This window comes from Centruroides sculpturatus, unplaced genomic scaffold, assembly GCF_000671375.1.
Source record: "Centruroides sculpturatus isolate CEXI.00-Female unplaced genomic scaffold, Cexi_2.0 scaffold109, whole genome shotgun sequence".
Lineage (NCBI taxonomy): Eukaryota > Metazoa > Arthropoda > Arachnida > Scorpiones > Buthidae > Centruroides > Centruroides sculpturatus.
The window spans coordinates 390,878-406,763 of NW_019384440.1; the positions used below are offsets into that span (position 1 = coordinate 390,878).

Sequence of the window (15,886 nt, forward strand, 5' to 3'; positions counted from 1 at the left end):
GACAATTATTTAATAGTTTTAAATTTCATTTTCTGTTTATTATTATTTTATAAATCCACACAGTTTTTTTGTACAGTACATTGTAATTATTTTTAAAAAATTCAATAGTTTAAATTAAAGTAAGTCTTTGCAATAATTTTTTAACCATTTTAAAATTGATATTACAAAATTAAATTTATATTTTTTGTTATAAAGTAAATTGTATGAAATTTTGCAATAATTATGGTCTTGTTAGAGGAGAAAAGATGAAAGTTTCATATGAAATTAGGTATTTTAAAGCAATTTTGAAAGAGAAAAATATAAAGTTTATTTTTATGTCAACACTATTTTTATTAAAGTCTTATAGTTGATTTATTCAAAAAATGGTAATAAAATAAATAAATTGAAAAAATATTCCCTTCATTTCCATTAAAGCTAGATAGATTGCTGATTGATTAGAAAAGCTGATTTTTATCTTTATTTACTTGGATTTTTTCTAAGCCTAAAATTTTTGGCTTTTTTTGTCAGTAACTTACATCACACAAGCAACTCTTATTGATATAGACTTTATTACTGGATGTGAACATGCATGTATTTTTTTCTTAATAACCCCTCTTCAGTCCTTATTTTTTATATGTATTTTATCAAAGCAAATAATAGTTATAAATTACATCACATATATGTGTTTACAGATAATATTTTTAAAAATATTTTTTTATTTACACTAGCTGATTATTGAATACAAATTGAAATTAAAAATTGGGCAATTAACTAGATATATTATAAAGATTTGTTTAAAAAAAAGGTGCTGTATAAAATAAAATTGAAGTAGATAAATAAAAAAAATTAAATAAATAAAATTTTTTAAAAACATATAATTTTTCAAAAAATAATTTAAATAGCTACTACCTGTAGATGGATAAAATTACAAGTTGGTAAGATTTAAAACAAATTTTTTGAATAAAAACTAACAAACGAAATTAAAAATGTGGGTTTGAAAACTTTTCTTCAAAAAAGTTTAAATTAAAAGCTTTTAAAACCACTATAAAATTGTACAAATTATACTGTATGAAAATCAACATAAATTGACAAAAGTACAACACTGTATTATAACTGGATGGGGGAGGGATTTTGGATGGGATTTCAAGTGAACTCTACCTATCATGAAGAAGTGGTTGCCGGATGTCACTAATAGGTAGACCATCATTTAAGTTCATTTTATATTCATTTATTTTAATAATTTCTAAATGTTCATGTAATTTCCTTTTAATAACATTTTTTTCTTTTTTGAGGATTTTAACATCATCAAGTGAAATTTCACAATCTTCTCCATTACAATGTATGGCCACTGCTGAGTTAGTGTAATTATATTTTACAGTGCATAAATATTCTCTTGTCTGATTTTTAGGGCTTTTCCAGTTTCACCTATGTATTGATACAGGTTGGCAACTGTAGGAAATATATAGAAACAACTAGTTATAGTACAATAATGAAAAATAAGAGTTGATACCTGTATGTATGTATGTATACATACATACATATATCCCTTGTACAACATGGTAGTTATGTTCTGAAAAAGTGCCATGTTATGCAAATCCATTCTATACGAAACGAGGGACTAGTACAAAACATACGATTAGGTTCCAGAAGTTAACAAAAGTGTACTATTCTTTTTTTGTTTCTAAGAGAAACATGTTTATTAAAGTAATCAATAATTTATTTTCAATCAATAATCAAGTAACAATCACAATTAAGATACTGTATTATGTGTTAATGTTAACTTTAGTAACATGAGGTTTTTTTTTACAAAGTATTGTAATTTTCTGAACTTTTTTCTTGATTTTGATTGGAAATATCAGCAACATTTTCATTTTTTAATTTTTACCATAAAATTTTTTGTGAGACAAAATAAAAATCTGTTATTAATTGAAAATTTGTCTTAGCAGGTCGTGTTTGTTCAGTTGAGTACTAAGTGATTTTTTTCCATAATTTGTGTTTGAATAATGGATTGTTCAATTTGGGCACAGTTTGAGTACCAAGATACAACCGTATTCTATTCATCATTTTTACGAATTATTACTTATCTACGGTAAAAAAAGGTTGATAACACTTGCATAAAAATATTTAAATAAACTTTACTAAATATGAAGATTAATGTATAAAAAGAAAATACAGTGACTGTCTTAAGGACTAGTCTGAAAGCATTAACAACAAGGCCTGGTTGATAGGAAAGCTAGGACAAGGAAGAAAAAAAAATTGCACTATCAGTTTCATTAAACCTGACAAAAGGCACAAAATCAATTGAAAATTTCAGTATTCTAAAATCAGAAGGCAAATTTGAGACAAAACACATGCTTACTTGAATAAAAAAAATATTGAATAAAGGAGTTTGCACTTAAAACTTGTGAAATTTTCTATGGAGGATTTTCAAACCATGTTAGAATGAAACCAGAAGTCATGTTGGGCAGGGGATTTCCCCAATTTTCGAACCATGTTAGAGTGAAACCGTGTTGTACAAGGGATACCTGTATATATTTAGTTATACATTCTGGTGATGGGAAAAACATTTTTGAGAATTTTTAATACTTAAATAAAACTTTTTTAAAGATTGTTAGATTTGGCTATCATTACAAACAGAATTGTTAGAATTTTCATTGCTGATGAATATATAAATATAAAATGAATTCACTTTTTATTTCATTTATATGTTACCAGATAAATTTATGAAATTACTAATTCCATTTTATCAAAGTAAAAGATGAAATTAAAATAATAATAGTTTTATCTGTTGAAAATGTTTTGTTTCATTATTTATTTATCTATAGTTTTATTATGATGTGATGTTTTTATCCTTAGAAAATTTTATCTTTTATATATTTCAGTTGTTATTAATAATCACAGGGAATTTATGTACTTCATATTTTTTTTCTGTGAATATTTTCCTTTTCAGAAATTTGTTGGAGGGCAAAACAACTTCTGCAGTCAAACATTATTCTCAAGTTGAAGTTTCTGATATACCCATTTTTGCAGAATCTGTTTTAACTGCAGTTAGAATTGCTCTTAGTCACTACCACTTGGAAGAAGAAGTTAGTATATTTAAATTGAAATATATCTAAAATATAAATTTGTTTATTATAAAATATAAAGTTTTATATATATATATATATCAAACTTTATATTTTATATACATAATTTCTTAATATTATGTAAAGTGTTTTTATTTAAATTAATTAATATGATAATTTATATAAATTGTAGTAACATATTACAGTTGTGTATTATTGCACTAAGTTTCAAAATTATAGGTTTTTAATTTTGATAGTTTGTTTATAATTGTATTTATTTCTATATTTTATTTATTTTTGAAACTTTCTGTTAATGGAATTGTCATTACTATTTATTTTTCAATTATATAAAAATATGAATGAAAATATAAACTCTGGCCCTAATTATAAGAAAATGAGTCAGAATCATCTACTAGATCAGCCTTGAGCTATATTAACACTATGATTTTTATTAATTATTAAATATGACTAATTCAATATTATGATATTCAGTATCAAGCCTAATATCAATGAAGATATAAAAATTTTGGTTTAGCATAGTTCTAGTTGCTATCATTTAAAAAATTTTATGTTTAAAATTAAATTTTAATTAGATTAACAATTTAGAACTATCTAGAAAAAGATTAATGTACAATAGCATTTGAATTTGCAATCTTTGCAAGTCAGAGAAGTGTTTTAATTATTGTCAGATTTTTGATCCATTTAATTATCTCTAGGATTATAAATAATTTAGAATCATGTAGATCATTTCATTTTGAGATGAAAGTTGCAGCCAGCTGAATATAGGGAACATAGATGAATGTGTTTCCACTTGAAGTGAAAGTTGACTTTCATGGTTTATGTTATTTAAAGTTATTATATAATTTGGAGGCAAAGATCAGATCAGAAATCTGGATAATGTACCTCACCATTTTGTTCAGATTGCAAGTTAAATTTCCATTTTGAGTTAATCTTTTCTTTTAAATATTTTAAAATTAAATTAAATAATTTTAATCATTAATTTACTGCAAAAAGGTAATATCATATGCTTTTAATGTAAAATCACTTAATGAATTAAAATATAGTATCACTAGGTAATTAGCTGATTAGATAATTATATGATTTCTGTTCATTATGGTGGGAAACTGTGTAATTAATGGTCCTGCCTTTTGTTCCAGTTTAGTCGGTCAGAGCCCCTTGTTAATATGTTACTGTAACATAGGGAAAAAGAATGAACTGAATTTTTTACATCCCTTTCCTATTTAATATATTATGCTCCCATTGAATGCTACTCACTTGTTAGATTGACCTGACTGGGACAATGTGGCAGATCATGACAATATAGATGCTTCCATCATTTGAATCTCAGATACAGAACCATACCAAAATTTCTATAGCTTTGAAAAAGATTTCCTTGTTGTATTTTCTGAGTAACAGAGACCTTAATATTCATTCAGTTTCTTTAATGAGATAAGGCAAATTCTAAATAAAAAATGATCATGCTGAATGATATGAAGTAGTGCCATCTGGTCACAATTTGATTTTGATATTATAATTATAAAATGAATAACATTAATAAATATTGTTAAATAATTATTATAAATAAGAATAAGTAATATTCTTCTATTAATAAATAATAGAAGAATATTAATATTAATAACAACAAAAAAACATTTTTGACCTATTCATAGTTCCTCCTAAGTTAGGACTAATGAATTGAATACATAAATAGCATTTAAAAATGCTATTTATTTATTTAAATAATTTATATTATGTATTTAAAAATACATAAATTTATATTTATAATTTATTTATTATAAAAACAAATTTATTAAATAAACAAATAAATACACAAATTTGTATACTTATTTATTTATTATAAATACAAATTTATTAAAATACAAATATAATAAATGTAAAAATACAAATTTTGTTCTGTTTTAATTGCAAAATGCTATTTATGTATTCAATTTGCTAGTCCTAACTAAGGAAGATCTATTAATAATAACAGTATAACAGACTTTGGTTTTTATATTAATAAGTAGTTCATGAATAACATATTTTATTCATTTAACAAATGATTGAATAACTATTTGTAAAGTTTTTTTATATTTCTGAGTTACATCATAGTTCAACAGAAGATGGTTGCTGAACTTTCTCAAAAAGTTGTTGATATCTAATTAATATTTCTTTATAATCTTTATATCAAAAAATGTACATATCTGTATTTATAAATTTACATTTGTAAAAACATTTAGAATACAAAAATTTCATAATATTTTGAAGATAAATATAAATATAATTGTTCAATAGTGAGAAAAATATAAAAAATTGTTCTAAGATTAATGAAAAATAAGTATTAAATATAATATGCAGTTACATATACATATTTATACAGAGAAATATTGTATAATATAGTTTTCAAGCTAAATAACAATTTTTAATATGGAATGAAGTAAATACGAATAGAGGAATGAACAAGAATTAATTTATATTATAAATCAGATTCTTGAAATAATAATATTTATTGAAATAATCTAGATAGGAAATTATTTTGTCATAGATTTGACATTGTGATGAGAAGATATTTCCTGAATTAAATTTGCTAATCTAACATAAACATTTAGGTGCATTAACATGCATTCAAATGATGGTTGTGTAAAAAAATCTAAAAATTTAAAATTTAATGCATATACAGGGTGGGGCATAATGGAGTCCCACATTTATGAGGTGAATTAACAAAAAACAGTACAATAATATGGAAAAACTTTTTATTTAATCAAAGTACATGTAAGAAAGTTATTTTTGGTTAGGTTTTAAAAATGATGGCATCCAAATGTTGTCCATCATGAGCGATGTACATTTGGAGCTGTTCCTTGAAGTTTTCTTCACTTCTTACCAGCATATCTGGAGGAATTTTGGCAAGTTCCTCATGAATGGCCTCCTTGAGTTCTTGTAGGGTTTGAGGGCAATGTTTAAAAACCTCTGCCTTGAGATATCCCCATAAGAAAAAGTCACAGGAGCTCAAATCAGGGGAGCGAGGGGCCATTCAACGGCTTCTTGTAAAGCGATTAGTCAACTGGGAATCATCTGGAGATGACACAGTAGAAGTAGAAGCAGAGAAAGATGACATATTTTTGAGCAGAACATGTTGGAGACTGCTCTATACTGTTCTGAGTGTGGTGATGTTTGCAGGTGTCCTCACAGATTTGGGATGCCCAACTGACTTTTTAGGATTTGCAGATCCTGTTGCCCTTTTGGACCCATTTCAAAATCATTCTCCAATCAGGAACACTTTCCTTTGCATTTAAACAAAATTGTGTGTGAAATGCCTCTGTGTTGCAGTCACAGACTCTGTGTTTTTGAAAAAAGCCTTCACGACGAAGCCCCATTGTTCACCTGACAACAGCATGTTGACTACTGACAACTCTCTTGTTTACGTCACCTAGTGGGACATCATCATTTTTAAAACTTAACCAAAAAACCTTTAATTCACCTCATAAATGTGGGACTCCATTATGCCCCACCCTGTGTATATATATATATATATATATGCATATATATATATATATATATACACACAAAACTCGAAAACTTTATATAACAAATATTTGATTTACATCCGCATAACGTGATATTCTAGAAAACAACATTCTTCCGATCTTCTACATATAAATATGTAAGTTTAAAAAATAAAATAGTTTCTAGATCAATTTCTCGCATAGAAAAATTAAACTTTTTACGGAAATATTTAATAAAATTGCTAAATATTAAAATTAAAAAACAAAACAATCGAATGTATACTATTGTGACATCGTCACAATGCCGGATGCAATTCTTAATCATCTTTTAATTTAAAAAATTTCACGTGATATCCGGTCCAGACCGGAAGTTGGTATATAGTTNTAAAGAACTGGAATTGAAATGAAGCTTGTAAAAAAACCTGATCTTCAGCAGAAAATGTTTTTGCTCTTCACATATATACAGCAATCTCTTGTTTTGGCAGCCGGGGGATTAGTTTGCCTGATGATGCCCATTCAACATGGGCAAAAACATTAGCATCTCCAAACTTCTCTGTTGGATATTAGGTTTTTTAGTGGTTTTAGTTCAAGTACACTCAGTTTTTGAGTGGTAGTACTCAAATTGAAATTTTTATTATTTAATTTTAAGTTAAAAAATTATACATTTTTAGAATTTTAATTAATGATTCAATTACATATATGTATACATTTTTAATAAAATGTAGGAAAGCCAAGCAAAGATAACTACTTATGAGGACCAGTACAGGAAACAGAAGAAATTGGCAGAAGATATTGAAGATGAATGCCAGAGGCTTAAAAAATTAAACCTGCATCTTTCTACACAATTACAGACAATGTAAACAAAATTCTTGACTGGAAATGCATGTGCACTTTTATTTAAAATCAAAATTAATTTTTCCTGAAATTACAGGTATAATACTACAGAAATAGACTGTTATGAGTGAAGATAAACAATTTTTATTTGATTATAATTTAAGTTTAATGTATATCTTGCATTTTAAAATATGTATTTTTTCATTTTGCATTTGTATTTCTTATAAGAATTTATTTTTTTTCTTTGTTTTTAGTAATAAACATATGGAAAGTGCCAAAGAAAATGGAAAGGATACAGAGAAAGCAAATGCAGAAAAAGTTTGGTTGGAACAAATGCAGAAAACATTAAATGAACAAATTGATGCATTAAATTTGGAAAATGATAGGTTACATCAAATGGTCAGAGATCTGCAACAGAAAATTGTAAAGTTAGAAAGTGAAAAGGAAGATTTAAAAATAAAAGAAAGTAATTCATATCAAGACTTAGAAAAAAGGTATATAATGGTTGTAATGATGGATTTAATTGATTTTATATTTATATATCTTTTGACTTATATGAACTACTGGCCTTATTCACAAAAATCAGATGAGAATCAGAATTTTGGTTTACACTTATTTACATTATTTACATTGCACTTATTGGTGGTGATACTGTAATGTTGTGATATTCTTAGTTTATTTTGCTTAAACTCTAATCCTAGCTATGGCTTCTAAGAGAGATAAGAGAGTCAGTGGTGGTATCAAATGTAATTTACATTTAATATTTATTTAGGTTTCTAGCAGTCAATGGTTATACTTTAAACACATGTGGGAAGTGTATGATTAGTGGATTAGAGGTGTGTTGATAAATTATTATACATGGGCATGGTTGATATGGCAAAATGGTTAATCTACAAGGCTGTGGAACCAAGGGTGCCAGAAATTTGATTCAGTACCTTGATGTATAAAAATATTTTTAATTATAATTGGAAATTGAAAAATATAGTTTTAGAATTTGTTTTTAATAAACTTTTTCAAAATTTTTCAAAACAATGTAATAAAAATTTAATATTTTACTCACAGAATTTATAAATGTATAAAGATTTAAATTTTATCTGAAAAATGTAAAGAAAAATATCTTTAAATGTAAAACTTGATATACAGATTAGGTTTGATCAGAATTTTCAGGTATTTTGTTGTTAGCAAATACTAAAAATATCTGAAATTTCTGTATTAAATAATTAAGATTAGCATTATTGTTCTTAACAATTCACGTTCAATAAATCATATTTCAACAAAAAGTTATATTAAAAGAGTAATCATAAATACAGTCGACCCCCCTATAACACTGTTGATTTTTCTGTTTTATATAAATTCCATGTTGTACGAGTCACTTAGATTTTACAAATACGTGTGCCGGGCTGTGAACAGCTCACGTATTTGTAAAATCTAAGTGACTCGTACAACATGGAATTCATATAAAATGGAAAAATCAACAGTGTTATAGGGGGGTCGACCGTATAGCATGTATAAATTGAAATTGTGGTTAGCACAAAATAACTATATTTAAAATACATATGGTGATCTTAGAGCAAGAGTGATTCAAGTCCAGTTTTTAGTGTTATGGCCTTAGCATGTGGAGTTTATGCAAGCTGCTTTATCTAAAGTAGTACAGATCCAAGTCAGATTTGTTGTTACATTCCAGATGCCAAAAGAAAATATGTGAAATATTGTGTAGAAGTTTTTGTTAATTATTTTAAAATTAGGATTTACTGACATGGATTATTCTTACTCTGAGGTCATCATATATAATAAACTGTTGATTCTGGTAACCAAAATATTTTTAGTGACAAAAAACATTTCAGGTTACAAGAATGTAATTCATAATAGTTCTAAAACAAAATTCAAAACTATGCTGAGAGTATTGATAACTGAACAGTTCTGAATAAAAATGAGCAATGCTGACAAAGAAAAAGCTTTAAAAGAACACAAAATGATATATTAGAATAAATAAATGTATAAAATAACATAACACAATTAAAAACAAAAATGGTATAAAAAAGCATTAAATATTTAGTAATTAACAGTAATTATAAATAATAATAAGTGTAAGATTAAGATAGTTTATAATTTATTTTGTTATTTAGAGGAGAATAATTGGTGGATAATAATAATGTTTTTTCGTTACCAGAATCAAGCAGTTTATTGTATGTTTTTTCCAATAATGATGTCAAGTTTTATACATTTTTATGATAGATGTAAAATTTTTGAATAACAAAATGTTTAAAATTCGTGATTTTATTATTTTAAGAATCCATTAACTCTCATTTTAGCACACGTCAATTGACAATGTTGGAAGAACAACAAAGTTCACTGAAAGAAGGAAATGGCATTCTTCAAGAAAAAGTTCATCATTTGATATTAGAAAAAGAAATAATAGAACAAGAAAAAATTGATATTAGTAAGTTTGAATAAACGATTTAACAGTTTCCTTTATATATAATACTAATAAATTTTATTCTTACAGATAACAGTTTGGTGAAAGCTAATCATCAAAAATTAGTTTATGAAATGGATATTTCAAGAATGAAATCAGAGATTACTTCATTGAAAGAATCTATTGATAACTTACAAAAAGTAAATGAAAATTATGCTGATGAAAAATTTGAATTGACAAAAACACTCAGGAAAGTATGTTAAAACAATGAATTATTATTATTATTATTAGTTAATGTATTGAGTGACTGTATTCTAATTAAAGTATCCTATTCAACACTGTCTAGAGAGATATTTAGCAGCCCAAATGCAACCAAATCTGCATTTTAGGACATTAAGAACACAAATATTGCTTTGTATAATTATTTATTAAGAATACAAATATTGCTTTGTATAATGTGACCAATTTGCTATATTCATGTGTATATGAGTACAGTGACTGATTAGCAGGAAGGTCTAACAGAAATTTATATGATACATTTACACAATAAATAGTTATTTTAAATTTTATCTGAAAATATTGCAAAATTTAATAATCCATATTAGTATTGACAAGACTATGTCTTGTTTATAAAATTGTACTGCCACTCAATATTATCAGCATAGAGTTATGAAAGAGTGCATGTAGAGAGTTGATATTTGGCACAGAGTATTAGATGCCCAAATCATTTGTGCATAAAAAATTCCAGACTCTTAGGTAGTCAGGGGACCGAGAATCGAGTCAAAATAAAATCCAAAATGGCGACCCTCTTCTACAAACAGGCAAAACAGCCACCTCACCCCACTGAAGTCAGGTAGGGAAGAATACCACCCGCAGTCATTCTAAGAAGTGGACTCTGACCTTAGGACTGAGGGCACCTGCATGTGACCTTTGCCCTTTGACCTCACTTTGCTCCTAAACTCTAATGAGGAGAGACATCTTTTTACTACCTTTCGATTTGACAGCCATGCCGATCTTGGATTTATATTATATATCGACACCATTGTAAATATCACTCTGCCGATACAAATTAAATAAATTATCAGTTTTTTAGTAAATTTTTAATGTCAGAACAAAAGACACAGAACACGTGGTCGAGGTCAACATGGGCATCAGGGACAAGGTAGGAGAGACCTTTTTTCACTTCATGTTAATTGACCTTTCGAGTCAACAGCCGTGCGATCTTGGATTTATATTATATATCGACGCTATTGTAAATATTGCTCTGCCAATACAAGTTAAGTAAATTATCAGTTTCTTAGTAAATTTTTACCGACAGAACATTCACTAAAAATGGCTCATGGAAGACCTCGTGGTCGAGGCAAGCAAAGTTTTAACAATCGTGCCCAAAAGCAGCAATATCAAAGAAGATAGGAGAATGAGAATGAGACCTGCCTTGAGCCTCAAAGTGATTCCGTCTCTGAGAGTCTTGTCCCAAATACGGTTTTGCCATTTTACTTGTTTTTTTTTATAATTATCATAAATGTTTCAATTCATAATTATGGTTATTACTAATTTTTCTTATTGATTCTTATTACTGAATAATTATTTATTGAGAGTTATGGTGAAACTTTGAATATTAAAAAAAAATTACAACTACTTCTACTGTTTCAAATGCTTGAGCATACATTATAAATGTATTTTAAATAGAATAAGTATTAATAGGAAATTAGTTAGTTTGTGTCATAAAAATCTCAAAAATGTATTGAAATTTTCATAAACTAAAGTTCTTAAGCTTTAATAGATATAGACTTAACAATGAATACATTATTAGAAACAGTAGAAAAGAACAGAAATAAAAATAGAAAGATATTATCTTTTGAATATGTTGATAATTTTAATACATTTCAGTTTTCTATATTTGTTTTTTAATGTATAGTTTTTATATTATCATTAATTAAAGTTTAAAATACTATGGATTTGTCATTTTTTATTTATAGCTCAAATATGTAGTGGAATGAATAACTATGTTCCTATCTACTCTATAATCAAAGATTATTAAATATTTCATCTATTCTTATTTTTCATCAAACTGAAAAATAAAAAATAATCTTAAAACATTTGTTTTATTATTTTAATATTTAAAATCTGATTAACATAATTCAAAGTGGAATAAATTTTAAATGTATTTGACTATCAAAATATATGAAATAAACATAGAATTAATTTATTTTTAAATTTCAGATAGAAGAAACAAATAAAAATTTGTTTCGAGATAAGTCAGAACTTAGTCAAGATTTACAACAATTACGTAAAGAGTTACATCAAATTAATCAGAAACATCAATTACTAGAAAATGAACATATAATTTCAACAGAAAAATTAGAATCTGCAACATTTACACTTGAACAACTCAAAAATGAAATAGATAAAATAAATCAAGAAAAAGATGATCTTCAAAATCAACTATCAAAAGTATATATCTAATATTTGTATTGTATTTATTACTTTGTTTATTATATTTTTATAAGTGGATAGTTTTAATACTTATATAATTTATTTGTTAAATTTTATTTTTTATTTTTAAACATCAAATGTTTATTTTAACTTGAAACTTTTACATTTTGAACATTCTTTAAAAAATTTACATTTTTTAAAGAATGTTATGTACAAGCATATTAATATTTTAAATTATTTATCAGTGTTCAGACAAGATTAATAAATTAAAAATAATTGTGATGAAAATACCTTTTAACTTAATATGAATTGAAATAAATGAGTGAAATTTAGAAAATAAATATAGCAATCCTCTGGTACCATAGGTGCCAGATTAACAAACTTCTATTATGTAACGTTTTTATAACCTTTTAGAGACATCTACTAAAAACAACGTTAAATTTTATAAATAAATTTAAAACTTGTTATTTAATACTTTTACTATAAAATACTGTTGTAACAAAATCAATGAGAAAACTTAAAATACAACAGTAATAATTTCTAATATTGCTGATTATCATTTTTGTATTTTTGCAAAATTTGATGTTATGAGATCTGTAGACATTTCTATACATTTTGTACCAGTGCATGTTGCCATATGCCTCAGATTTGTTTAAGCACACACTTTAATCAGTCTGAAGATGATACAGTGCTTGACTATAATGTGTTAAGATTCATTGAAAGATTTGCAAAAATATTTTTATATTAATGAACATGTTATTGCACAAAACACATTGATTCAAGTGCGTGTAATATTTTAAAGATATATTGATTCTATATGGGGTCTTTAGCATACTTAAAGACTCCAAGTGGAAATACAGTATATCTGGAAAATAGATATTATATATTCCAACTCAAAGAACACTAGAATGACAGATTATCATCAGACAAATTTGAAGTATTGACTGCTTTTAAGAAGGTGCCAGGTTACCAGACACTTAGATTGTTGGGTGTTGGATTAAGAAACTTCTACTATATTTCATTATTATCATTATTTAAATTGCAATTACTAATGAAATTTAGTTACAAGAGTATAGTTTCCTTGAATTATTGTGTGTGAAAAATATGTAAAGATATATATTATGCATTCTTTGCTTAAAGAATAGTTAGGAAGATTATTTTAATCAATCAAGAAAAACTCACTTTTTTCATTGATTGGAGAATTCTAACTGATAAAAAACTGTTGATAATTTGTTTTTAAATTTTTGTTTAAAAGAATTGAAGAACATTATAGAATAATTTCTTGGCTAACTTGTATTTGATTAATACATTTGTAGTAATCACTAATATGGATAATAAGTTGATATCAAGTTTCAAATGATACAGGTAAAAATTCTGTTAGTTCAGTGTTATTTATGAGGATAAGTTCATTTTCAAGATACCAGCATATATTTGGCAAATAACTTTAATGGCATGTACACTAAACAAACAAGAAGAAATTACTGTCTGGCTAAATTTCTGTAAATTGTCCTTATGGGAAATTACTTGGCTGTAGAAAAACTGATCGTCTCAGCCAAACAGCTTTGCCAAATTTTGATCATATTTTGTGAAATTGCCATTTTTTGATAATTTAATATTTTATAATTCAATATTTTATTGATAAATAAGTAGACATTTATAATAGCAAATATTTGAGTCAAAGCTTGAAGTAACTTTAAAAAATATGAGATCTGCCTGGAAACATTCTCCTATATTATTTTAAAGATTTTGTTTGCTTTTCCAAACAAGTAGTAAGTGTTTAAGCTAAGGTTTTATCAAACTTAGAACAAAACCCTAGCTTAAACAAAATGGACCCAATGACTGTTTTTAGATTTACTTGAATCACATTAGAAGTGATCTAAATATAATTCAAGTAAAACTCAAAGAATATGATCTTCTTAATGTAGATAAACTTTGATTGGTGGGAAGTCTGGATGCAACCTGCTAAACTCTTTGGCAATTTCATTCTTTATGCATTATCACCATCAAGGAACTTGAATTCATTCATTCTTACTCAATGTCTTGCTTTATCTGTAAAAAAAATAAACAGATCAACATAACTTTCATAGTTCCAGATTAAAATCAAAAATATTAACATTACATCAATTATTTACTCATTTTATGTTAAAAATATAAAGTAAATTTATAAATCATCATTAAATATATATGAATATCATAAATTATTTGTCCTGTTAGTTCTTTTTCCCATTTTGACTTATCTAACAGCAGTATTGAATTAATTTAACTTTTTAAATTCTTTTTAAAGGTTAATTTGAATATTAGTATTATATCTGAAAACAATGACTGATATATTATTATAATACATTTTCATAGAAAACAAAGTCACAGTATAAAATGTTTCTACATGAAAATGTATAATATTAGTTTTCTTGAACTCTTTATGCATTCAAAAACACTAATGATTAAAAAAAAAGTTTCTAATGTGACAAAGAAGTTTCATACTGATGGAAATATACACATTCAAAACAGATCCTTCCTTTATAGATAAGTGTCAGTATCAAAATTAAATTCTCTGTTGATGACCTATTACCAGAACTGCTATTACTACATTTACATATTAGCAAAAGGAAAACTTGATTCATCACTTCTTGATTAAAAGGATTGAAAATGCATTTTGTTTAAAACATTAGGGTTTTTTTTTTTGAGTGATGAGATAGTTTTCCTATCAACAAGAAAACACAACTGAAGTCAGACTTCCTTGTAAACAAATGAGAGGGTTTCCTTGTGATTTTAAAGCTGAGTTTTAAACTTTTTCTCAAAATATGATGAGCCAATTTCAATTTTATTAATGAAAATTTTTATATATTCTGTAAGGTTTAAATGATTAAATCAAAAGTAAATTTTATTTAATGATTTGTTTATTTTTCTCTGTTTCATATAAAATATAACTTAACAGGTAACTGAAGAAAAAATGATGATTACTGAAGAAACAAGTGAAATTAAGATGCAGCTACAACAACAAAAAGAATCTTACGAGAGGCAAACAAATGAAAAAGAAGAACTTGTTCGTAATCATTCTGAATTGTTAATGAAGTTAAAAGCAATAGAAAATGAACTTAAAGAAGTTAAAGATTCAGAATCTCTTTTACAAGAAGAAAAGGAACAATTAGAAGTATTATTGTATACAACCCAGCAAACAGCAACTCATCTCCAGCAGGAAAAAGAACAGTTAGACAGAGAAATAGAAGATTACAAAATGGAAAAAAATAATTTAAAAGGTATTACAATATTGATTAGATCATATTTTTTAGTTTTATACTAATTTTTTTATTAAAAAGTAAGTTTTTGTATGGTATATTTAAATATAATTTATAAATACAGTAGAACCTCCATTATCCGGACCTCCATTATCCGGATTTTCGATTATCCAGATTGTTCAAAATAAACAAAAATTTTACGACTTTGCTGATTTGCACTTGGCGAATTACGACACTGTTTATGTACGTGATGGAATGCATAACTTTTTTTGTTTCATCAACGTCTCACCCAGCACAGTGGTCATAAACTCTTAATATATTTTACGTAGTAATAAAAATATAACTTGACATACGTATTTATAAATAATTTATATTCAAATTACATCATTTCTATGACCAAGGGCGGCGTAAGGCATGGAC

General features: G+C 26.0%; 1 protein-coding gene across 4 annotated transcripts in view; it reads left to right on the forward strand.

Annotated features, from left to right (window-relative positions):
* The window catches only part of LOC111620126 (rootletin-like), a 53,760-nt gene that overhangs the window by 572 nt on the left and 37,302 nt on the right, over nucleotides 1–15,886 (forward strand). For 2 of the 4 annotated variants that reach the window (XM_023361985.1, XM_023361986.1), the window contains exons 3-9: nucleotides 2,930–3,065; nucleotides 7,270–7,400; nucleotides 7,633–7,872; nucleotides 9,691–9,818; nucleotides 9,885–10,048; nucleotides 12,018–12,248; nucleotides 15,166–15,487. In XM_023361985.1, coding sequence (XP_023217753.1) covers nucleotides 2,930–3,065; nucleotides 7,270–7,400; nucleotides 7,633–7,872; nucleotides 9,691–9,818; nucleotides 9,885–10,048; nucleotides 12,018–12,248; nucleotides 15,166–15,487 — 1,352 coding nt within the window. Of the gene's footprint in view, nucleotides 1–2,929; nucleotides 3,066–7,269; nucleotides 7,476–7,632; nucleotides 7,873–9,690; nucleotides 9,819–9,884; nucleotides 10,049–12,017; nucleotides 12,249–15,165; nucleotides 15,488–15,886 lie in introns of those variants that run through there. The other 2 variants (XM_023361988.1, XM_023361987.1) reach the window with 2 other exon arrangements.